Below are 25,904 nucleotides of genomic sequence, written 5' to 3'. Positions count from 1 at the left end.
TGCTTTTACTTAATGTCTCTAAGGACATTTAATCTGTTTAACAGTGCCTCATATTACAAATCTTCAGACTGTGAAGTAACTAATGAGATTCAGTCACCTCAGGCAGTCTATAATGTTGGTTTCAAAGACTAGTTTTTTTTTGTAAATTTTGGTATAACTTCACATAATTCCACTTTTTTATTTGCAATAAATCTTATCTATACCCACAGAAGACCAGTTTAGGTATAAACTAATTAATTAAAAAAATAATAACAACTGAATGGATAGAATTATGCTAAATTGTCTCATTGATTAGTAACTAGCAACTAGCAAAGTCCACACATTGTATGAAACAAACATTTACTGTCAAAAATCTCTTCTCAAGTTCAGTGCATCTTATGTTGTATACTATAAATTAAAACAAATACACAGTTAGACAAATAATTTGTTAAATAAAGAGAAACATTAGTATGGCTTTACATACTGTATGCACAGTGACCGAAGATTCCTGAAGGCATGTCCTGATGACAGCACAGAAAAGATATTAGGTATGAACATAACTAATAATGCAGGGTTTTCCATGCCCATACCCTGTATATCTTCCATCTGTCCCTGCTATGGCAACCCTTATATGCACCGTGATTGCAACTGTGTTGAGCTAATGAAGAGGCCTCCGGTAGGGTAAGCAAAGCAGGGAAAGATGAAAATGTGCTGAGTAGGGTTGTCCCGGCAACAGGATTGAGAACCTCTGCCATCATGTGCATTTATCAATACTTATCATCAATACAATATCATCAAGCATTTATCAATACTTCTGCATGGAAACCCTTGTGATTTTGCTTGAATCTTGAATATTAAGAGATTATAAGGTGATTCAAACATTTAACAATTCACTGTAACATTTAATGTTATTCATTCATAATCATATTTCCATTTGATCGATTCTGAAACATAAATAGTAATTGAACTTGACATTTTGACCACTAATATTGAAATATGCACATGTAAGATGATGCCCCGCTGCACAACAAGGAAGGGATTTCCAGAACTGTTACTCATGTGCACATTTCTACAGTTACTGGGTTTGATGACATCGTACTTCACTGTTCACTTGTTGTCTTTGCTCCATTAGCATGTCTGTGTGTGTGTGTCTGTGTGTGTGTGTGTGTGTGTGTGTGTGTTTGTGTGTGTGTGTGTGTGCGCGCGTCTGTCTGTCTGTCTGTCTGTCTGTCTGTCTGTCTGTCCCAGCCCCTGTGGATCCCTTCTCATGCCAAGAACTCTTTCTCTGGGGGCTCCTCCAGGGCAATCACAGTGAACTCTTCTGCCCTGCCGTTCGTCTGGACTGGACCTCTGTTCATGAGCGTCACCATTTCCTGTTGCTGGTCCGTAGACAAAGACACTGCTGCTTTTTTCTCAGTTTCCTCACTGCTGTCCTTGCCTCTGACTTTCTGACGTAGCGGTCCATACCAGCTAAATGTGGAATTTTGAAAGGAAGTAAAAGGTGATCAATGAACTATTGTTTGCAGTGTTTGGGGAGCACACAACTCATTTCTCAACTGTGTGAATCATACCTTTCCCTGGTGCCAACAGCAGCAAACACACAGAGCAAGACTCCAACGGACATGACAAATGAGAAGATTATCAGCCAGGCTAAAAGAACAGGGGATTAGAGCAAGCAGAGCCATTACAAATCTTTTAACACACCATTTCGGACAACAGATACAGTATACTTGTCAATACATGTCTATGATTATCAGCATAATTATTATTAAGCAAAATGCTTTGAGTTGATGTGTCATAATAATCAATATATTACAGAGCACACTTACCAGGGGTGCCACCCTCCTCTTGAGCTGCTGGGTTTGGTGCAGTGAATGACTCAATGTCCTTTGGTCCCATCCGACCTCTTGGAGAAGGAAGACCTGTTTGTGGACAATGGCAGTATATATGGATTAGTTCCTTGATGCCATGATCACAAAGTGGAAGAGGTAAGGTAGAGGTAAAGGCCCATTTAAGCCTCCTTGTTTCACCAGGGGTGGTGGCAGCATAGTGGGTAAGGAGCTGGGCTCCTTGTGGGTTCAAACCTCCGCCCGTCCATCGTGCCCTTGAGTGAGGCACTTAACCCCGAGTTGCTCTGAGGACAATGGCCCTTGTAATATTATTTATATATGTAAGTTACTTTAGATAAAAGTGTCTGCTAAATTGATAAAAATGTTTTGGTCTTTCACAATACAATATTTAAAATGATTGTTTCACACAGCTGTTAATTCACTTACGGAAACAGCAACAGCATCAGTAGCAGATGTGGATGGTCACTGGCCACTGTTATTACTACGATGTCAACACCTCTTAAATCACATCAATTAGGAGAATGAATGAAAATAGTTTATGGACACGTACCATAGCTGATGTTATTTCCATTTGGAATTTCCTCCTTCAAGTCAACATCTGGGTCAGCAGGAGTCTCTGTGGTGGTCTCTGGCACATCATCTGGGTCAGCAGGAGTCTCTGTGGTGGTCTCTGGCACATCATCGGGGGACACTACAGTGGTGCTGTCTTCCTTGCTGTCTGGATTGGTATCTTCAGACTCAGAAGTTGTAAATGTGTCAGTATCGGCCGTGGTGCCCTCCACTGGACTAACGGTTGAGAGTGCAAGGGCTTCATCTTCATCTTGCTTGGAGGGGTTCACTTCAGATGGCTCCAAAGTTCCAGCAGGGGCCGTGGTGGTGGAGATGTCTGCTGACTTTGTACCATTCACCAGTAGAAACGAATCATCTACATCCTCAGATACAGGAAGTTCCAGGTCACTATTTGTAGTGGTGTCGTCAAGACTGGTGGTAGCAGCGTCAGTGGTAGCAGCGTCAGTGCCCACAGCAGCGTCAGTACCATCACTGTCCTCTGAGTTGGCCTCAGTTGTTGCATCCCCAGCCTCTTCTTTTCCCTCCTTGGTTACGGTCGTGGGTTCTTCAGTGGTTGGCTCAACAGGTACCCCAATGGCCTCCATTACCTCATCAGCATCAGTGGGGATTAATTTGGAAGGCGTTGTGGTGTCCTCCTTGTTATCCTCAGGATCACCTGTGGGAGTCTGGACCTCAGGAATTGGCTCTATTGCATCAGGGGTTGTTTCTGTGTCTGTCTGTACAGTTGGGTTTTTGGTCTCAAGGCCGTCCCCTTCTGAAGAATCTGTAGTGGCCTTTTCAATTACACTGTCAGTAGGACCAGGATTAGCTGAAAGGTTGAAAAGAAGGTAAATTCATCACATTTGAACTAGAGATCTCTCAAGGACTCATTGAGCTCTAAACCATAACAGGCCCTACAAATAGGACTCAGCACTGCAGAAATCAAGCAGTGAGAACAGGCATGGTAATATTTGTTAATTTTATTAGTAGCATTTTTAACATTTAGAGGAACATAATGATAGTTTGTTGTCATTTGTTTTTAGAAATGTCACAGAAATGGTGTGTTTAATGATGGAATTCAGTTACTAAAAACTTCCTTGTCTGCGTACTGACCCATCCATGCTTAAGTGTAAGATCATGTACATGTACATTAAATTTGCAAAATCATTTTGCCCCATAATTAAATTAGCATTACTTTGAGCGCGGCAGTATCAATGCATTGCCTGCTGCATTGCATGCCATACAAATTAGGCTCAATGTCTTTTCTTGACAGATTTCACTCTCTTTGGCACTGGTTGATGGTCTTAACCAACCAACTAAATATGTATTACTGCCTTCAAGTATTCCATGGAAATCCCAACAAAGTGTTACTTAAAGGTATACTATGCAGCTTCAGGTATTTTTGGCGACTGTACAGCTCCCCCTAGAGTCGTGATATTTTATATTTTACTCTGCCTTGTAAATAGCCTACTTCTCGTAGCTTGTTCCCCCTGTACACAAGGAAAATGCGTTTGTTGTGGAGGCAAAAAATAGCAAAAGAGCTATATCTATGTCTTCGGGTCGACTTTCTTGAAGTTGCATGGCTGGTTCTCTCGTTAGCGACTCGCTACGGCTATGCTGAACAATTCCCCTATTACAAGTTTGTTTACCATCAAATTGCCTTTGTAAAGGTTATATTAAGGTGAAAATCTTGCATAGTGTATCTTTAAACAACTATTATGAGTGAAAACTTTCTAAAATGAGTGAAAACTTTTCCATGAGTGAAAACTTTTCCATTTTTTTAAGTCAAGTCAAGTCAGTTTTATTTTTATGAGTTTTATGAGTGAAAACTTTTCCATTTTTTTAAGTCAAGTCAAGTCAGTTTTATTTTTAAAGCGCATTTAAAGCAACACCAAAGAGTTTTTTCTACCTTAAAATAATGTTTCCAAAATCGTTTCAGTGGTTCATTAACTCGTAACAGGGTGAACGGCACTTCTGCATTCGCTTCGCGCCCTTCTATCGGCTGTAACCGCACTATGCAAGTTTGCCAGATCGGGTAGCGGATTTGTAGTTCGATGAAATGACACATAAGAAACTACAAATGTGACTTGCATCTGATGTCGCAATACATCGTACTTCTAAAATCATGCAACATATTCTACCTTGTCTGTGGACATTGTTATTTCCAAAGCCATGCTGGATAAACAAATAGTGCGTGCGACAGAGGAAAAGTTCTTTGGTGTTGCTTTAACATGCACATAGTGCAACCCAAAGCGCTCCAACAAACAAGACACATAACAAGACAAACAAACAAAAATGCTGGACGGAGCGGCGTAGTCGCCTATTTAAGAATAATGATTATTTACATGGTCTCCACAGATTCCTTGTTCAAGCCACAACATTGGTGAAATGAAGGAGTGGCTGGTCCTTTTTGACATTTAGGTGACTAAGCTCCAAATTGTTAAAGGTGTGTCTACCATGGTTTCCCTGGCACCCACACACCTACTTCACTATTTTCCTTTCATGGGACACACCTAAAGGCCGCCTCAGTAAGACGCGCTCGGCCCTTTGTAGGCTAAGTTCAAACACAGTGTTTTTCCACCACATTGGCACTGCACTGGCCATAACACTTACATGTTACTGCTGCAGTAGACTCTTCAGTTGTCTGTGTGTCTGGTGGAGTTACAGATTGAGGAGCCATGGCTTCTTCACAATCCAAATCTAATGTAACTATTCATGAAAGCAGGGGAAAAAACAGATCAATATATTATATGAATTCGATACACCTAGGAGCCTCTAAGGAATTCTTAAATCCTATTCTTTTTTACCTGAGGCATCATAGCAGTAGGCATCAGAGAGAGACTCTGGTGTGTCTGCAAGAAACATCACCCCTGTTCCATTGGAAGGGCAGTCTGGCTGAAGTTCATGTTGTAGCATTAACATTCTCTCGTCATTAATCCATCCATACCTGAGCAAATGTCAAGAATACATATTCTGAGATGCCTTGTGAAATCTATAAGATATTAATGAAAAAAAAAAAACATATGACACACACAACACACACACACACACACACATCTACAGACATACCCGAACACACTTCCTTAAAAGTACAGTTCAGATGAGCAGTCCTGTTAAATATTTTACCTGCACGTATCCAGCCCTTTGCTATAGGCCTCTCTGATCTGGTCCTCGGTGGCGAGGCTGCTGTACAGGCTCTGACACAGCTCATCCGCCTGCTGAGAGGTCAGCGAGTAATTGGAACTGACCCGCACATGAAACACACCAGCATAGCTGCAAGAACGATACTCAACTGTCGAGAGAAATCCCCAAGCCAATTGTCAGTTATCATGGTCAAGATGACAAAAAAATGTGCTTTTCTTGTCTAGCTGCATTTTCTCAGTGAAAAGAATGTATGTAGGTGTAAAATGTGTAGATATCATCTATTTGTTCTATGGTGGATGGATAGAAGATATTTTCTTTCTTACTGTCTGTCTTTCTTTCTTTCCTACTTCTCTTTCAGTGTAAATATTAGCATTACTTAGTTCACAATTAATATTAATAAATAATGAAGGGTACAATTTATTATTATTATTATTATTAATAATAATAATAATAATAATAATAATAATAATAATAAATGTTATCTAGTCTGTTACTAATATTGGTATTTGAGTTGTTTTAGGCTATATGACTTTACTTTTAATTGTCCATTTTAATGTTAATGTAATGTTTATTGATTTCATTGTAAGTTGCTTTTAATAAAGGCGCCTCCTAAGAACCATAAACATACACATACACACAATTTTTTTCCCAACAAACTAAACCATATTTCAAATGACCCTGTGATATCAGTGATGTCACTGTGACTGTCACAGTTATATCAGATTTCAGATGTCATTTGAGATGCATTTATCACTGTCACAATTAACGGACTAGCAAGACCGCATTATAATGGCCAATAAGATAGATACTCAACAAACTACTCTGAGTAGCATAAAACTTTCAGATAATGCAAGCTGCTACCATCCTGTCTTCTAAACCTTGCATGTTCAAAGATAAGCCAATACCCTTACCCTGATGCAAGAAATTAAAAAGTAATTTTCTTCCTCACAACTGAAAGTTTCTAGACATTAAAATAAAGTATGACCAAAGAATGACATAACTGCTAATCTCCATAGCACTTGGTCATTACCATTCTTTTAGTATTACAATACTAGGCATCGAGGCTGAGCCTTCTGCATCTTTACATAATTAGACAGAATTCAGGCTGTTTTGAAGTATACACAGGTGCCAATCTGGCTGTACAAACAATCGGATCTGTTGACAATATGTCTTAACATTTGGTAACACCTTATATTATATGATTTTGGTCAATGGTATAACTAAACTGAGAGATGCCATAAAGCTAAACATGTAACTTACCTTGAGATGCATCTGGACTGATAACAGCCAATAATCCAGAGGTGAGAAACTGAAATACATTCCACATTCTAGGTTCTGTATGAGAATGTGATGATTGTGAGAGAAAAATAAATAATAATAAAAAACCTTGAAAAATAGAAGTCCTTGTCTGTGTCCGTGCAAATGGAGGCTAATGATAACTTGCCAGCTGTTTTCAGGTACACTGAGGGCTGCCACAGATCCACCTCCCTTCTTTATACTTGATGAAAGAGGGAAAATACAAGTGTGAGAAAGTAAGAGGCAGTGTGGGTGGTATCAGTCAGAACACACCCTTCCCAGGACTCTGTCTCCACTAGGAGTCTACTGAACCACTGTGCCCAACTGACAGCAGATATGGATCACACTGGATTCATTACACTGACCAAATGTGTGTAAGGCTATGGCGGACAACAGAAATGAGTGACATAATTAAGTGTTACATAAATGTGATGTAAAAGAGTAAATGTTATGTCAGTCGTGATACCGGGTGCCTGGGAAGCACCTCAGGCCCTGTGATGACGAATCAGCCATGACCTCACACTATTCAGCTGACTCATGAAATCATAAATGGCATGTCTCACCTCCCTCTTCATTAACCTACACTTCCTGTTAAAGCATGTCTGCAGGGTGTGGTTAGACGTCATCCTTCAGTAAAACAACATGACAATCCCCAATGTGAATACAAACTCAACAATATCGTTATTGATGTGCTGGGAATCTCTGATTCATCATGATACTGTATTTGGGCTCTTTAAATGAGAACAAATATAAAATTATTGTGGTTTGTCCTTTGACTCACAGCCTCACTATAACCAAACAAACAGATTTAAAGTTAATTGAGATGAAAATGTTTTTCTGTTAATGATTTGTGTGATTAAATGATGTCCCTAAACTGGAATGGGAAAGAGGTGAAAGTAAGTGATGAGGAAGTAATGAATTCAGAATGGAAGTGATAACTCTCGGTTTTCGATAAGACAGCAGCTCTGTGTGGAGCTGGCTGTTTGAATGAGTCAAACGAGGGCTGTATCATGAAGCATGAGTGGATTGGCACAAAGGCCTGGACTCACGACAACAATGACCATGAAGGGCGCTGTTGTCTTTGAGGGCAACGGAAGAGCCACTGTTTGTCTGGATTTTGATGCATCACCCAGCCCGAATAGCCTGTGTCATACCCCAGTTGAGGACAAAGTTTTACTGATGCAGCAGTAATGCAGAGCTGGCACCCAACCACCATGGTGGAGCACATATTGAGAAGTAATTACTCCTTTCCAAAATCTTTCTTTGGGGGAAAGATTTGATAAGATATTTTGTGACAACATGTTTAATCTTCAAGTGACGGATAATTTGATATCATTGTTTTATACCAAATGATTCTGTTTTGCCTTGGTATGTCGGCCTACTCTAGCTTAATTTACCTCATCCTCCTCAAGCTGTGGCACACCACTTGGTGACATAGCAACAACTGAACCTTAAAATAACCACTGCCTAAGTAGTGACCTGACATGCCGCAACCAGCTTTTTACTGAGTTCATTAGTTTGCCCATGCCATGGTTGTCACCGTGTTTCTGTTCAGATCTGCCTGATGAGGATTGAGAGATCCCTGCCGGCATGGGTTAACACTTTGCCCTCCGTCTTGGCCACCCAATGATTTCTCAGTGCACTCATGCTAATCAGGATCAGACACCCATGGGTCCTCAGTGCAGCCTTTTGACTACAAACACATGCTTTGTTGATCAGTGAATTCATAAGAAGTCATAGCACATGCAAATATTAATAAAAAAAAACATTTAAATACATACGGTTTGGTTCCTTCGAGATTTCAATCAATGGCCTATCTAAATGTTTTTGTGCAGAAAGATTCGGTGCCAATTGTGATTGAGGATGAAAAAATGAACATTAAAATGTTTTTTTGATTTGATGTGACAAGGTAATGTGTGTACTTGATAGAAAATACCATTTTAACATAAACAATGTTAAGCCTTTCAACCCATTAACATTGAAAAAATATAATGGGGCTGAATGTGATTGAATGTGATGGGTTGAAGATTTTGTGCTAATTCTGGATGCTAGCAGTCATAACAGTGTTGAAGCCTGAGATTGGCCAAGTCCACGTGTGCATAAAAAAACATGAATTATTTAATAGAAAGTGAGAGAGAAACTTACCACTTGTCATACCACGGCGTTCTGAAAACTTTGATGATGCCACTTCCTTTATAAATGATGCCAAAAGGATCAAACTATTTTATTGGGAGGGGGAAATGGTTGTGTTACAGGGTTGATTGAAACACAGGGACAGGGTTAAAAGCCTAAATTTCTCTAAAAATTCAATATTTTTTCCCAAGAAATGAATTATGCATGACAAGGGGGTCATCTGCATTGAATTTAACAAAACAATTGCAGCATTATTTAACAAGACAGGCAAAATTCTTAATAGTCTTCTTAATAGCAAAATATACAGCGGGGAGAAGAATGTGTCAACATTTCTTTTAGTATACTTCCAGTGAGACTATTTGCATGACATTTTCACCAGACATTAGTATTACAGTAACTCAGGTATTCCAAGGAAAGTTAAGTTAAACAGTACAACAGTACATTTTGGGACACTGGCACGTCTTAAATGGCACTAAATCTGTAGAATGACCCTCAGTGGTCAGATTACCTTGGCTTTTTCAGTCATGTTTCTTTTGACAAATGACAAAAAGTCCTCTGCCTCTCCAGCCTCCATTGAAAATGGCCTCTGCATAAAATAAATGTTTAATGCATACAGTTACTGCACTTTTTAAAATATGCTGTTATCATTTTCATATATGTTGACATGTTTCAGATCTATATCTGTTTCATTTTGACAATACAGCACTACATTATTCAGGCATTTCTTCAGTTCCCACGCTCATTTATGCTTGTTCAATTTACGGACACAGTGGAACTTCCATTAATCCCTGAAGGAACAATCATGCCTGATGCATTTTCCACTTTCACAGACATGGAATTACTGCCATCTAGTGTTCAATTAAATTGTTGATATTTTGCCTATAAATAGATAACACTGCGCACTTGTTCCGTCTTTTCTTCTCTTCTACACTCTGTTGCCGCTGATTTTAAACTGTAGCCTATTATTCTGCTAAATAATTATGCCTCCACGACACCACATCGTCATACAGTAACAAATGACCTTTCCTTCGTTGACTCGAGCTTCAATCGATTAGGCTATATGCGCCCGTCTACTGCCTGGTTAAACACAAGCCTATACAACTGAATTAAAGTTTGTTTTCCTCATCACATGGATAATATGTCATAAATAATATGTTAAGTCCAAAACATATGGCCTGCAGCAACCATGAGTAGCCTTATAGCATACATAAATGCTACTTAAACCAAGTCGTGTCATATCCAATGTCTTGTCTAATGCAATTCAATATAGGCTAATTTCCCCAGTTATCACTCAAAGACTTGTGAAATGTGTAACCCACAGATATTCGCTCAGGCTGCTCAAAACTACTGGGGGGCGGGGGGACTACATACAAACGTACAGCAGACGTTTTCAGGCACTTTGAAGTCGACTATTGGGTCCTTCGTGTGTGTCTGACAACATAGGTTTAGGATCAGTTCAATGGACAGGACAGTGATAGAGCACTTCGTAGCATTCAGAGAATAACAACATGTGTTACATGTAGCCTGTTGGTTGTGAAATTGTAGCGTTATATGTATCCGAGTCGAGTCCCAAGCGCTGAATCTGTGTCAATAAAAATGTCGTCTGTATGTGGCACGGGTAACGGCGAGTTTGATGGCAAAAACTCAGATCATGTTCACTCCGAGGTATTTGGCAGGCGTCAAAGAGTATGAGTAGAAAGTTTTAGCATATTTACGGATGGCCTGTATTTTTGTCTTACTTCAGAGGTTAACTTAACTTTTCTTGTTTGCAGGACATGGAACACCCGCGTGCATTAATTCCCGAGCTTTGCAGACTGTTTTATCAGTTAGGGTGGGTAACTGGAACTGGTGGAGGAATAAGCGTAAAGCAGGGGTAAGTTCCTCACTCTCGTGGTTTTACCAGACTAGGCCTATCACTGCAATCTGTCAACAGGCAAGGTGTCTGAAAACATAGGTTTAGAATAAATTGAAGTTAGTAATCGCGACCAGTAGTTTAGATTTACTGGTTTACCAGCTGTTTCATTTTCTATCATGTTCAAATGTGTAGGCCTACGCAGATGTATTTTTTTCTCTCTTGCAGTGATCATATCTACATTGCCCCTTCTGGAGTACAAAAAGAGAGAATTCAAGTAAGTAGGCTTGCCAGCAATGTGAGAATACAGAAACGCATCCTCAAACAGAAGCTCATGACATGTTGTTGTTGTTGTTATGCATACAAATAAATTCCCACCAGCTATGACTGTTTGAGCAGGGTTTACTCAGGAACCAACCATCTATCTCTATTTGCTATACAGCCTGAAGACATGTTTGTTTGTGATGTGGAGGAGAGGGACATTAGCTCCCCACCCCCTTGGAAGAGGTTGAAGAAGAGCCAGTGCACTCCTCTGTTCATGAATGCCTACACCATGCGATGTAAGTAAACAGCGAACCAGTGTGCCTTACAAAATAGCAGGAGCAAGATATCTTTGTGAGTCATAGGCCTATTACAAGATGGGTTTATCACTCTGATGAGTCACTGCAGTTGCCGGTGAGATGGGTTTCCTGTGATTCTTACTTAAGCATGTCTGTGGCCTTTTTGAAGCTTTATGTTAATGGTCATTCCATGCCAGCTCACCCAGAATTCTTAAATGGTCCCAGTTTTTCCATTTTTTTTTTTTTTTTAAATAATAATAATGTAAAAATGTCTATTACATTACTGGGAGCTTGCAGAATTCTCTGGCTCTACTCCAAATACCTTTTAGTGATTAATTTTTGATGTTGGAGTTAAATTCAATCATTTTTGTAGTATTTTAGGCCTCAGCAATAGCTTATTTTTCACTGGATTGGTTGTGTTGAAATTTGGACTAAATAAGGATAATCTGCAACATGCAAATCCAATTTAGCTGTTGCGTTCCCATGCCTTATTAATGTACTATGGCCTCATCTTAATTATTGTGTGGTCACAAGTTATTGACCTTTTTGCCACAACTTCATAAGAAGGCTATTGTTGTATTGTACTCATTACATGGGATTAGTGATTCATAAGCAGTTTTTTATTTAAAAAAGGAAAAAGCCTCTTAATTTATAATGATTATGTAAGTGTGAAGGAGTACAACATAGTCACCAACATTATTGTACATTTCATGCCCCCCCCCCCCCTTGTCCATGTATGTGCCTTCTGAATGGTCAATATAACCTTGGAAATAAAGTATCCACAGGCTACATATAGGTATTTGTTATAGGACTAGAAGCAATTTATTCACAAAAATACTGATTGTAGTAGCTAGCAGTCATAATCATAATAATTTCTAATAATTCCATACATTTGATAGAAAATAGTCTTTCATTAGGATGGTAGGATAATTAAATGTACCATAACATGTATGAACTCTACAAAAATTACACTTAATATCATTTAGTAAAAGGATTCAGAGTATTTGGAATTAGTTGATATTTGTCATATCCCGGTACTCTCAGCTGCTGTGTACTTGGCATATTTGACCCCCCAGTCAAGGCATGTGTTGCGTACTCATTTGTTATATACTCAACTTTGTTATTTAATCTGGCTGCAGGTAGTCATTTTGTAAACTGAAAGAGGAGGCTTTCATGAACAAAGCTTAGGAATGATGCACAAAATGGCACAATAGAGCATTGCTTTCTTCCTGTATTTACTTGGATTCTTTTTTACAGATCTTTCAGTGCTCTATGCCGTGTAATTACTTTTTACATTGTGACATTGTCGTCATTTGTATTTGCAGCGGCAGAGGCAGTCATTCATACTCATTCAAAAGCTGCAGTAATGGCAACACTGCTGTTTCCTGGAAAGGAGTTCCGCATCACTCACCAGGAGATGATCAAGGGCATTCGCAAGGGAAATTCAGGCACCAACTACAGGTATGAGAGAGCCTGACCGACCACAAACACACTCCATTAAACTTTTGAGTGGAAATTACAGACACTGGGCAGAAATTGTTGTGCATGTCCTTCAGTTAATTGTTGTGTTGTGAAATCTTACAGGTATTTTACATATTATTGACAGTCATAACATCCATCACTTTGTTTTCTTTTGTGTAGGTATGATGAGATGCTGACAGTTCCCATCATTGAGAACACACCTGAGGAGCGGGACCTTAAGGATCGCATGGCCCGGGCTATGGAAGAGTACCCAGACTCCTGTGCAGTCCTTGTGAGACGCCATGGTGTCTACGTGTGGGGTGAATCTTGGGAGAAGGCTAAAACAATGTAAGCTTTAGAACTCTGTAGAAACAAGGTTATCTTGCCAGAATGTATGCACAGAAGGAACTAAGAATCACCAAGCTTATTACAGAAATATCAAAACAGATTTTTTTTTGGTGCTCGTATTGTAGTGTCTGAATTACTCAGAATGTAGTGTCTGATTTTATCTTGATGAGTTTGTCATCTTCCCCAGCTTAAACGTTTACCTCTATTAACCTTGATGACCCTTGACATCAGTCATTTTGACATACAGTATCACAGAACAACAGACAGTTCAAAATTTGCACATCTTAAAGCAGCAATATTTTTTTTGTCTAATACAAGCAAACCCTGCATTGATGTGTACCCGATCCGTGCCAGCTGCCTGATCCATTCTTCACATATAACACGAATAACAACATAATATATCTATGAACTATTTGAATCACACATAGTGCATTATGAGCTTTGAGTTGCCTTTTATATACACCAATATAAAAGTACAGAAAGTTATTAAGGCTAATCTTTTACATTACATTACATTACATATGGCTAATGCTTTTTAACCAAAGCGACTTCCAAAAAGGGAAACAATCAAGGTAGAGTGTGATAAGGACAAGTTAGTGCAGCAGTAATTGCTACTTCAGTCAAGTATCAGTTCTAGTCAGGCGGTAAGTGCTAGGATTAGCATGTCTAGTTATTGGTAGTGCTACAAAAGGAGATACTCTCTGAAGAGCTGGGTCTACAGGAGTTTTGGAGAAGGTGGAGAGGGACGTCCCCTGCTCTGGTAGGACTTGGTAGCATGTTCTGCCAACGGGGAACAACAGATGAGAAAGGTCTGGATTGCCCTGAGCACATGGTGGCCAGAGCCAGACATTGTTCATTTGATTTTTTTTTATATTGATTGTGAAAATAAGTTTACATTAATTAGGTGACCACCCATACAGAAACACAAAGGGGAAATGATAAAACAAACCTGCTGGGAGGACTGCATTGGTTTGTCCACGTCGCATTATCGTCAACCATTTAGGCCTGAGTGTTCTTTCCCAACATTCTTGGCTGCTTTGTACAGCTCCATAGTCTCTGAACATTTCTACTGCTTGTCTTCCCATTTCCCTACCACTCTCACTTGTTTAGGCAGCTTTCACATAGAGATACTTTTTTCACCTCGAGCTTGAGGTGTTTCTGTACAGAACAATGTGACTAATAAAAATGTAGACCTTTGTGATGCGCCTTGCATTTATCTAAGCGAGTTGCAAAGACACAAAAATGCAAAGTTAAACTTTTTAAGCAGTCAACTTAAAAATAGTTTAACTTTTGAGGTTGCATTCTTTCTACAATGGGTCATTGCTTGGCTATCTGTCTCTCTTATGATAGTGAGCTAGCAATGTCTGAGTATAACATACAGTATCATAGCAACAATCCACATGCACCCATATTTTGGAATTCTTGCCTTGCATTTCAGAGATAGATACGGCATCTCTGTGGCCTTAGGTTACCTGCCTTTCCCTGTGAAAGAAATCCTGCACACATGGAACAGATCTGACATTTGAATGAGAGGTTAAACTGAGGTCCTGAGTCACTGTGGTCATTAAAGATCCCATGGCACTTATCGCAAAGAGTAGGGGGTTCCCCGGTGTCCTGGCTAAATTTCCAACTTGGCTCATTCAGTCTGGCCCCCTAATCATCCCCCAGTATAATTGTCTCATTCATTCATTCATTCATTCCATCACTCTCCACCTCAAGTTGGTGTGTGTTGAGCGTTCTGGCACATAATGGCTGCCGTGCATCATCCAGGGGGGTGCTACACATGGGTGGTGGATAGTGTTACCCTGTCATTGTACAGCGTTTTGGTGCCTAGAGAAAGTGCTGTATGAATGCAAGTTGTTGTTGTTGTTAAGTAAATTCTTTCTGTGTCCTCTGTAGGTGTGAATGCTATGATTACTTGTTTGACATCGCTGTCCAGATGAAGCAGTGTGGCCTGGACCCATCTGCCCTCCCCGCCGAGGAGAAAGGCATCCTTTAATGCCTGTCTTTGACGGTGGAACTGAAGGATTAAGGCATGAATCCTGCTTGTCTGCAGTGAACATTTTTCTTCCATAATCCCAGTGATCAGTCAAAAGGAATTGCTTAGTGCTCCACTACTTGCACCAAAGTATTGTGGCATGTGATTTGTATTAATATAGACTATAATATAGAGTATTTAAAACCTTTTTAGATCTGCCAATTGGGGCACAGACTCTGTTACAGTCATATTACTTAATTACTTAAATCCAATGATTTAAATACAATTTTTTACACTGATTTGAGTGTGCTCAGGGATGAACACACATTCATAAATGTATAAATGTATGTGTTGTGTCATTGTGTTTTTTACCATGAGTATGTGAAAAAAGCAAGAAATTATTTTTTGTATCCTTCAGAGATGTTATTGACAATTCAGAGAATTAGAACAGGGCCACTGTTACCCTTGAGAACAAAATGCCTCGCCCATAGCAAGTATTGTATTATGCCACAGCATCATCCAGAGGATAAGGCAACCGTAACATACTAGAGCTTTTATTTATTCCTATCAATCAAATGCTAATTTCTGTTTTAATAGTGTTTGTAAAGTAGGAATTGTGGGGACAGAGACTGATCTACAAACACAAAAAGCTTTTTCTTCTTTGATCCTAGAATTCTTTTGAAATGTGCCCATTTGTCAAAGGTATACTGTATTCATTTCAGGTTTTACCTACATTGTGGTACTAATGCTCATACCGCACAAAAACATGTCCATTACATAATCTTTTCCACAAACTGCATTGATGAACATTGCTCTTAGCCATAGAAGATTCTAAGTGCATAGATCACATTGCTGCTTTTCCATGCATTTTTGTGAATAGGGTTGGGTCAGTCAATGCATTTCAGATGTTATTCTCCATGTTCCGCATTATTTCAGACAGTATGCAGGCTGAGCTGTCGCCATTGTTGTTAGCAGAGGAAGGGAGAAAGAAAGGAGGGAAGGACTTCTTGTTAAACTGAAGATGAGGGAGGGACGATGGAGCCAGCCACTTTTATTGCCCTCCATTTTTCACTGCTGCTGTTACCCCCATCTGAGTGAACATTATTCTCTGAAGTGCCATAACTCTTGGCCGACTGTAACCTACCCTGGCTTCTCAATCAAACAGGCAGCCAATCCGCTTCCTTGCTTCCAGCTGCGTGGGCAAATCCCCTCAAGTGGTCTCTCAAAGAATTGTTTACTGTGCATTAAGATCTAATTCATAAACTGAATTTGATAAATATTCCATTTTGTCATTAAATTCATATAGGCCATGCAGCACTTTTTTGCTGTGGCAATAGCCCTTTTCTCATTGTGTTTTCTGTCTTTTACTGTGAGCAGTGGGTAGGTTTGCATTACTGCCCACATGCTCCCTCAGAAACTAAGCAACATTACAGCATTCCCTATGATCCGGAGGAGAAATAACCACAGGCAAATGGGGATTTGCTGTTGACCGATGTTTCTGAGAGCTATCCATGTAATTGCATGCTGCCTGTGTTCAAGTACGCTGGGCATAATCCTTGCACATTCATCTTGGCACATAATTTTGCTTAACAGCTGTGTGCAGAATAACTGCAGGCGTGTTGTGGTCAATCATGAAAGAAATTAAGTAAGGCCCGCGCTCCCGTTTCCATCAGATGACGCAGTCCCCCCACCATCATAACAGACCTGTGTTCCTCCAAACTGCAGAGCACAGGGAGGACAATGCACGAGGCACATAAAGCAGTCATTTGGACAATGTCTTGAGTAAAAGACATGCCAGAACCGAGTGCCCAGACTAAGGCTGATGGATAATTTAGAGAGCCAATGCTACGTGATGAGAATGAGAAACCACTGGGTTGAGGGTGAAAGTGCTCGACCAGTGTGCACTGCTTGTCAAAGTGGACTATTAAAAAACAATTCATTTTTACATGGCATGCCTTTTCAAATGAAAATTGTACTTATGTCATCTTTTTCACAGGTATTATCATGCCATACCATATTTGGAGGTAAAAATGGTTTCTGCCCTTTCTTCCATTGGTAAGCCTTTGAAACATCTGTTAATGGTGTTATTTGGAAGTGCTTATTATCAACACTAGGCAGCTGTCTGTTTCTACAATGTCTATATTTGGAGACCTTGATCATCTGAAAACTCCACTACGTTTGCTTGTTTTGTTCACATGCTCATTTGCAGAATGATTTGGCCCTATTGACTGAGGCCCAGGCTGTCAGCTCTGCTCCCCCATTTATACAGGGACCAGTGTCTCATATACTGCATCAGTAAAGCTCACTTTTGGGGGAAACCGAATAAATAGGGCCCTTTAAAAGCAGTCATGACCTATAAACTAAAGGCACTTATGGACAATACAGTCAAATGGACCGGCTGTGACTCAGCAAATGCAACTGGAACCAGGAGGCAAAGTGAATGTGAAGTCTAGATGGTTGAGGTTGTTTCACTTCCTTTTTAAAGCTGGCCCGTGCCCTGCTGTGCATACATTAAAACAAGGACTTTTACTCATGATAGAGACATATAAATGGATTCACATTTTCAGCAGGAGTTTATGTATTAATAAACTGATAGTCTGATCAAGTGGAGTATGGGGATGTAGCCGAAGGCAGAAAATTGCTTATGTAAGACACTGTTTTTGGCTCATGCAGTGCTATCTTCAAGTGAACAGAGAGCACATTTTTGTGACTTTCGCAGACATGTATTGATGCTTTTTTGCAGCACAAAGAAGCTGGAAATGTACTCATCTTTTTTTCTTCAGGTCGAGCAACCAGCTTGAGCAAAGCCATGTACCGGTAGCTACCAAGAGACGGAGAATATGCAATAAAACGATGAAGCACAGTTAAAGGGCACCAATCGTAGGAGAGAGGTATCTGCTTTGGCACTATGCACAGTATGTATTAAATAACCCTGTCAGTATTTCTTTGTTTACCAATATTTAGCTTTTTAGGATATGATATGGGAAAATGCAGTGGGTAAATAGATCCCTTAGTAAGGAATCCAATCCTCAAAAGAGAATAATATGAGGCCCAAATCAAAGCTAAAAGCAGAATTAAGGCATATACCGATATAATGAATATGTGGCTTCATATTAATGTAAATTGATCAAGGAGCATGTCAAATGTGAGAATAGCCAAACTTTCCAACCTTACAGAATTTGGTCTGTTGTGCTGCCTATTCCTAGTTACTGTGAATAAAATGTGGGAATAAAATAATTAAAATAACTGCACAATTTAATAAAAAAATTAATTAAAACAAGTGTGTGATTTAGTTAAAAGGATACACATGCTTTCAATATAAAAAAATGTTCTTGCTATGGACATTCCCGGGCTCCATACATTACTCCATAATGAAAATGTTTTCAGTTGGTACGTACGGAGGCTCATTGTGGATGGAAAATTCTTTCTTATATTTTTAAACCTAACTTAAGCCATTTAGTTGTTTTTAGATCACATTATATTAAATATATTGCTGCCATGGAAACATGAACAATGTTGAGAGTACAGTATCTGGAGTAAGGAGAGTCCATGACTTGACTAAGTGTGTCTGGGGGTGCTAAGGATGTTGTCATGTAGCGTGACTTTCAGGGAATTTGGCATTTTTATTACTGGACAATGCCATTAAAGGTAGGGCCACTGTCACAAAATCTTTGTGATGGTGCAGAAGCTGTCTGTTGTTTTAACCTGCACATTTTTTAAGCTGTTTATCATGTCGCCACACTGCTGGCATGAGAAATCACTGATCTAAAATAGATGATCTGATGCAGTCTGCTCCTTTAAATATAAGGGCACATACATATGCGTCAGTCCTGTTATTGAATCCTCCTTTTCTCTATTCTACCTCCAATCCTACCCCCCCATCTCTCTCTCTCTCTCTCTCTCTCTCTCTCTTTCTCTCTCTCTCTCTGTCAGTCAGTCACTCACTCACTTTTGTCCCCTCTCTCAATGTCCCTCACCTGCTGTGTTTCAGAAAATGTTGGGTATTGCAGGGAGATCCCTATCAGAACAGGTTTTGAACTGACTGCAGATGGAGGATGTGTTTGGAATGACAATGAGCAGTTGGCTCACAGTTCCAATACTGGCTCATTGAGACTGTTCCCTGGATTTACCTTCCAACGGCCCCATCACCATGCACCTGTGTGACCACTGTTGCTCTGATTATGGAGCAGTTATAAATCGATGCTTCACATTTGGAAAGACCTTGAGCACAAAGCACAGGCTCACCTGTTTGTGCAGTTAGGTAGAAACGGTCTCGCCAGAGTTATGTATTTTTACTTAAGTATTTTATGTCCAAAAAGAAAAATAATCAATAGGTACTTAGGATTTTAATAAATAATCAAAACAGTAATAAAGTGGGCCTTATGGGGAGAATCATGGGCAGTGGTGCAGGTGCGTCTAAGAGGGGGTCACTGATTTTACACTTCTCAGAGGAGGCCTGCACTGGACCTTACTCCCCCAGAGTGATGTATGACTTTGGCCCTGCTGAGGACTGGGAGAGTGTGGGTTAATGATGTTAGGAAATTGGGACAAACGGGGATAAAAAAAAGGGGGGGGGGTGGGGCAATTTTTTTTTAGCTCGAAGGACATAAAGCGCCACCCGTCATTACCCACTGTTACTCTGCAGAATGACGTGTGGGCTCCGCGGTGCTCTGAAATATGTGTTGGCTTAAATGCTCTTTAGTGAGAGCTATTGTTTAGGTATTTTAGAACATGACTGACCTCTTTTTTCCAACAAGGTTTTGTAAAATACACTGTTAGTGTGTAATAAGCCGTTAAGCGCATTAGTGACAATCAGCTGTGGAAATATCAGTTTTTTTGTTGAATTAGCCCTGACGACTTTGCTCCTATGAAATGTGAATGATGCTCTTGCTTGTGACAGGGGTTGGCCAAATATAGGTGTACCCTTAGGCACATTCTAGCAAGGGGCTTTGCCACTTAGGAGTTCTCCTTGTGGTTGTCTGTTGACGTCAATTCTAATCCCAAATGTAAACAGTTTTTTTAGGGCATGCATTTTTTATAACTTTACTAATCACAGTCGTTAACTTTAATCTCGCGGGTCTTTGTGCGGTTGTCTTAGCAATTCCCTCAACCTGAAAGTGGATGGATGAGTCAAAATGAGATTACCATGCACACAAAAAAATCTGTTACTCACCATACTGTACAGCACAGCCACTCTCATCCCTCCATCTCTCATGCTGTGATTTGAAGGATATAAAGATGCTGGCCATTATTTTTCATTTTTTCCTGATGTACATTGTCTAATCCACTTGAAGCCCTGGGAAGTCATTACCCTTCCATTGTTTAAAAAGGACAAAGAGACATGAAACATGGCTGGACACACAAGCTCCTGGGGGAGGCTATTGTAGTCACGCTTATAAATTACAAAGCACACTGAGTCTGTGTCACTAGAGCATTGATATACAGCGACTGTGATTAGCCTTTGACCACTTAGCTACATATTAGATTAAAAGCAGCTGCTAACAATTACTTTACCCCCTTAAGAACACTATTGGTTCACTGAAATAATGCCTTAATAAGCCTGGCCCCCCTAATCTAATTCTATGCAGAACAACTCAAAATGGTACAGTCAATAAATCAATTACATTTCATATGTGAGTTTCTACAGCCTATAAAACCTGCAGTGTGCACTGCTGCTGTTGTGCAGGGTAGCCTTCTTTATTGTAAACTGTTCAGAATTGCTCTCAGAAGCATTTTACTTGGCATCTTTTATGGTCTTTGTTAAAATGACAGTTATATTGGACTGCAGCGTATTACTCATTTGCCTAAAGAAATAGTCTGTGGGGCTTCCTAATCCTGGGGGATCAGGCTGTTTGACGATGTGCCATTAAAATTCAATAGCATTTAGTCATTACATTTACATGGCCAGAAACTGAATCTCAGCCAGGTCATGTAGGTTGATAGTAAGCACAATCTGTATCAAGTTAAAGTCACAAACTATCCCACAATTTTTCAACTCTCTACAAAAACAATCTCTTTCTAGTTCATCATTCTCGCAAGGCACTGCAGGTGATATTGAAACCTATATAATAAAAGGAATCGATGATTAACAAGTTATATCCTGTTTTGTATTTTGTTTTGGCTGTGGGATGTTATTGACTCCATTGCCTTTGATTTCTGAAGGCTGGCTCTGCAGTCCCAGGCAGCCCTGCATCTATGGCTGGAGAGTTAGCAAAGGTTCGGTGCTTCCTCAGGGAGAAGAAATGAGGACACTCCGTCACTATCAGCCCAAGCCTGAAAGCAGTTTAATCACCACTGCACAGTCAGCAAGTCTAAGACAATCATAAAAATATAGAGAGCTGTATGTACTAAAAGGGAGAGGTCAACAAATAGCGTTCATGAATATGAGCGGTACATCTTTCCCTATATGATTGTACAGAGGGGGGGTCATGGTCACCGCATGCTTTAATATCTGCTGATACTATTTCTGTCCACAGTAGCAGGGCATGCATGAGTAAAAATAGCACATCAGAGATCCATGTACAACATCTTAAAATGATAAGGAAATGTGAATTTTATGGTGAGTACTGTTTTTAATTGTTATTTTGGAATATGAGTCTTTAAAGTGTGTGGCTTTCTGGATGCATATTTACATTTTGGGTCACTTATGCATGCTTACAGTACAACATTCGCAAAAGTCTGTGTGTCTGATTCTGTAGGATCATATGCAGCACACATTGAGGCATTGTACACTTTTGGCTTTTTGTGGTTGCTGTTCTATGAGTTGCACATAGACATAAGTGCCTCTGTTTAATCACGGGGTCCTGTCGGCACTGGACCACTGGTCAGACGATGACCAGTGTTGGCTATGATTAAACACTGTGTCAAGGTCATATTAATGTTCATGTTCAACCTCACCATTCAGCTTTGCTGTGCTCTAAGTTGGAGTCAACGAAGTAATATTTCAGTGGTATATCACATCAGTTATATTGCATTGTGAAGACTGGACGAATAGAGTGGTTTGATGGACATCTCCTTTTTAAAACTTTGAAAGCTTTTATTATTGACTTCAAAGTGTTGTTCAGCAGAGTGAGTCCCAGAACAGAAAACAGCACGCAGCTCTTATGCTGTTCAGTGATAACACAACTTCCTTTCAGTAGAAGGTTGCTGTAGAGTGTTGAGGCCTGTTGGCGTAAAGGCAAGATCAGACAGGAGGCGGTTTGCCCTTTGTAACAAGTGTGGTGCGCCATGTTTTAATAAAAACATGAATGACGTCGGACGCTTTTTTGTTTGGAAATGTAACTTTTTTTCAATTCGTGGTGCTCAGGGCGCCTTTGGAAAAACGGCAGGCAAAATGCTTACTGCCAATGCAAAACAACAGAAAAAATACCTCTAGTCACAAAGGCAAAGGGGACAAACTTTAGCATTTTTTAGGACAGTGGGACCCCATATAAGTAGAGTGCCTAGTGACCTGAAGATGTGAAAACAGAAGTTACCATGACATTGCCTTATCTCCATCCTGACACCCAGCCACTTTGTACATGTCTTAGATGTGTAATGTTTGAATACAGAATTAAACTCTTATGATATGTGTACCCTCACATTGCAGCTGTGTGTGAACATGCACCCTGTTTTCTATTGGGAACTCAAAATAGACGAGTTGCTGATCTTGTCCATCATTCCGTCACAGCAGTGTGTGACTGCATTGTTTGAAAAGTAAGGCATTCACTTGGCACTTTGATTTTATGCAAGGACATGGATGGATATTGAAGGACAAAGATGCCAGAGACCTCAGCATTTCACCTTAAGGAAAACCCAGTGAAACAGTGATTAGAAGTGACTCTGACAGTGCCAGTTATTTTACCCTCACACCAAAATAACTCAAAACATGGCAGTATCAGTAAAGCTGAATGTGCAGTATTAAACATGATTCACAGCTGCAGCATTAGACCCTGGAGAGTGAACAGTAAGGATGGCGTAACAAGTCTACCATCCGTTTTTCTCCTCACATATGCAGAGACCTGTATGGGGGAATATGAAAATACACAGCAGGCTAAATATCACCTTATAGACAACTCCCAAGAGCAAAAGACAAATAGCAAAAATAGCAACCTTTTAAAGTACAGATAAAGTACACTTTGAACCAGCTTCAAGAAATTTACCATATATTAGGCTACCTTTCTTGTTCTTTCCATTAATTTAAAAGAGTAGAAATAGTCTCTCAATCAGGCTCAAGCTGAATTAGTGTAAAAACCTCTCCATCCTTATAAGATGTGACTAAATTAAAATCACACGCTATGTTAAAATCAAAATTTTAGCCATTTGGTGTTACTATTAATATGCTGTCGATTCACCCCGAGCACTTATGACTGTCTGTCTCATTGAAAGCATTGTGACAGGCCACATCTTTCTATAAATTCTAGTGCAGCAGTACTCACCACAACACTTCTAGGGTGTGATTTAATCCTTACTTAAATCATAACACAGCAAATTTGTATTGATCCATGCAGCATGCAGAGCATAAGATGTGGCTGTCTATAGTTTATATTCTGTGCAGCAACACATAATGAGGAGCAAAATGTTTGGTGAGCATACATCAAACAAAGAGTGAATTTAAAAGACTGAACTTGATTTTACATACTTTAATGTAAAATAGAATAATGTCACACTGACTTGCAATGCTGCAAATGATTTAAGGGACGTGCATTCCATACTCCACATACCATAATACATGACTTCACGGTTAACAAGGACAACATAAACAATATGTGGAGGGCATGGGTGTAAACATCTATGTATTGCTCACATTTTTTATCTGGTGCCCTGAGGGAGGAATCACAGCAGCAAGTGATCATAGGGCACGATAGACCTCAGTACATAAAGCTATACCACACGTCCAGTCACTGCAATTCAATGCAAGCTTGTTGAAATGAACATGTCAAGGACAGCCAAGGTAATCCATAACTCATTTATGCCATCTTGCCTGTAACAAAGATTGTGAGCAATAGGTAGGCACACTAGACATTTTGATGGCTTAGTGCATGTTGCTATTTTGTGCTACGTATTTATTCTACAACATGTCGACAGTACTGGAAGACTGCCTGATGGTAGCTTTCATGGCAGTGGAGCCCCTACTGTAGGAGCCCCTAGCTGTATTATACTGTTTAGCATTTCACATCATGTTTTATTGCACTGGCATTATACTGTCCATCTGTCCATCCATCTATCCATCCATCCATCCATCCATCTATAATTGCACTGAACTCAACACACAGCTTTGCCTTTGGTTCTTCTGACATTTATCTGACATTTGTGGGTAGGGATAGACACCTACACACTGAAATGCTATTGGTAGGCCTATCTAATCTCATCATACGATGGGCAAGGGTGAACAAAAACACTAACCAGACAGGGAGCAACATATAGCACATGGACTGGTTAAGGATATAACTGTGGATCTTTGAAACCGAATAATGACGGTTGCCACGCTCTTCACGTTGAATGATCCTATCGTTCTACCTATCCTCAAGACTTTTTAAATTAAAAAATCAATGTGACTGAAGTTTGGCTCACCTACACTTGGTTAAACATCTCTTTCTCTTGTCTGGATTGCCTCAGCCTGAAAGATCCACAGTTATGGTCGTAACACACATCTTCTGACCTCACTCAGATGTCACCATTGTCTTCACCTTGAATGACTCACCTGTAGGATCATGAGGAACAGAAGGCTCCATGCCTTCACTCAAGGGGAGTAGGGGGCCACTGCTGCTGCTGCTGAAATCACACCTAACAACCTCTAAAATTGAGCCATTTTCAGCCGCCTGCCGAGACAAAACTGTTCCAGCAAGGTTAAAAGTTTCATGACTCTCTGAAGCGTAAGTGAAGCGTAAGTGTCATTATGAGAAAGTTCAGGCACAGACCCACAAACAAGCATCCCTAAGGCTTATATGTGATTGATGAACCTCGTATTCTGCACAACCTGACTGCGATTTGAGGCACAGACTAGCCAGTCATCTAAATAAGGCAGTGACATTAAACTGGATATTTGAAGGGGGTGTGCAGTAGATCTAACCTGACTCTCGCCAGGCTCCACTCATCCATCTGGGACCAATCCATTGGAGCGTTGCTTCAGAAGGCTGGGCCTAATCAAAAAATGCTTGCATATGATTGAATAAGCCACTTGTGATAACAGTCTCACAGTCGCTTCTACGCTATGTCACATCTATGAAACTCCCGCCCTGCGTCCTGATTGGCTGTACCATAAAATCTGGTGCAGAAATCACTCTCAATGGAAGAGGTCCCAGATGGATGTGAGTGAAGCTAGGCGGGGCTAAGCGGAACGAAATTCATCTGGCGAGAGTCAGGTTACAGTAGATCAACAAGTAAGTTGGAAAATACATGTGAAGTCGGAAGATTTTGCGGTACCTGAAGGAGCTCATTCCAGTTTTAGTATGTCAAGCTAGCCTAATGCCATGAACAGGTTTAATGAGACCAGATTTGGATATCCTCTAGAATGTCCATATGGATATTTTCCTCAGGTAATGTCAAGTTAGCTGATTAGCAAGTTAATTAAGCTAACATTGAATGTTAGCTACCAGGCAAATTTGTCGTCAACATCAGGATGTTGGGGATGATTTAAGTTGATAATGTACAATGGACAATAGATTAACATAATTTGTTGAATCCATTGTTCAGTAACAAGCTGAAACCCAACTGAGACTTAAGAGTATCTGAACTTAAAGCAACACCAAAGAGTTTTTTGCACCTTAAAATAA

At 40.0% G+C, this 25,904-nt stretch overlaps 2 protein-coding genes across 4 annotated transcripts; one reads left to right on the top strand and one right to left on the bottom strand.

Moving 5' to 3' along the window:
• Positions 1-325: 325 nt before the first annotated feature.
• Positions 326-21,190, bottom strand: cd44a (CD44 molecule (Indian blood group) a). Of its 3 annotated transcripts, XM_042061253.1 has the most exons (12): positions 9,973-10,192; positions 9,460-9,537; positions 8,964-9,037; positions 6,903-7,020; positions 6,783-6,868; positions 5,505-5,670; positions 5,186-5,325; positions 4,992-5,087; positions 2,380-3,207; positions 1,809-1,901; positions 1,551-1,629; positions 326-1,449 (listed from the first exon to the last, which is right to left on the bottom strand). In XM_042061253.1, the coding sequence occupies exons 5-12, from the start codon at positions 6,847-6,849 to the stop codon at positions 1,245-1,247; spliced, it is 1,674 nt and encodes a 557-aa protein (XP_041917187.1). In that variant the 5' UTR covers positions 6,850-6,868; positions 6,903-7,020; positions 8,964-9,037; positions 9,460-9,537; positions 9,973-10,192; the 3' UTR covers positions 326-1,244. The 3 variants fall into 3 exon arrangements, with proteins under 3 accessions (XP_041917187.1, XP_041917186.1, XP_041917185.1); XM_042061252.1 differs by lacking the exon at positions 9,973-10,192 and adding an exon at positions 20,324-21,190 and having other exon boundaries at positions 6,783-7,020; XM_042061251.1 differs by having other exon boundaries at positions 6,783-7,020; positions 9,855-9,984.
• Positions 10,368-15,497, top strand: LOC121681498 (APAF1 interacting protein). Its single transcript, XM_042061257.1, has 7 exons — positions 10,368-10,616; positions 10,724-10,824; positions 11,032-11,080; positions 11,246-11,363; positions 12,689-12,824; positions 13,005-13,172; positions 15,072-15,497. The coding sequence occupies exons 1-7, from the start codon at positions 10,503-10,505 to the stop codon at positions 15,169-15,171; spliced, it is 786 nt and encodes a 261-aa protein (XP_041917191.1). The 5' UTR covers positions 10,368-10,502; the 3' UTR covers positions 15,172-15,497.
• Positions 21,191-25,904: the final 4,714 nt, after the last annotated feature.

Source organism: Alosa sapidissima, chromosome 14 (assembly GCF_018492685.1).
Source record: "Alosa sapidissima isolate fAloSap1 chromosome 14, fAloSap1.pri, whole genome shotgun sequence".
Lineage (NCBI taxonomy): Eukaryota > Metazoa > Chordata > Actinopteri > Clupeiformes > Clupeidae > Alosa > Alosa sapidissima.
Note: the sequence above shows the minus strand (reverse complement) of the source record. Positions and strands in the feature narration are given on the sequence as shown.

Bases quoted from the DNA above. Each gene is read 5' to 3' on its own strand.
- LOC121681498 (XM_042061257.1), top strand. From the start codon at position 10,503: ATGTATCCGAGTCGAGTCCCAAGCGCTGAATCTGTGTCAATAAAAATG. The intron at 11,081-11,245 runs GTAAGTAGGCTT...TTTGCTATACAG, and splicing joins TACAAAAAGAGAGAATTCAA to CCTGAAGACATGTTTGTTTG. The intron at 13,173-15,071 runs GTAAGCTTTAGA...TGTCCTCTGTAG, and splicing joins TGGGAGAAGGCTAAAACAAT to GTGTGAATGCTATGATTACT.
- cd44a (XM_042061252.1), bottom strand. From the start codon at position 6,849: ATGTGGAATGTATTTCAGTTTCTCACCTCTGGATTATTGGCTGTTATC. The intron at 5,088-5,185 runs GTAAAAAAGAAT...TTTCATGAATAG, and splicing joins CTACTGCTATGATGCCTCAG to TTACATTAGATTTGGATTGT. The intron at 1,450-1,550 runs GTATGATTCACA...TTCCACATTTAG, and splicing joins GCTGTTGGCACCAGGGAAAG to CTGGTATGGACCGCTACGTC.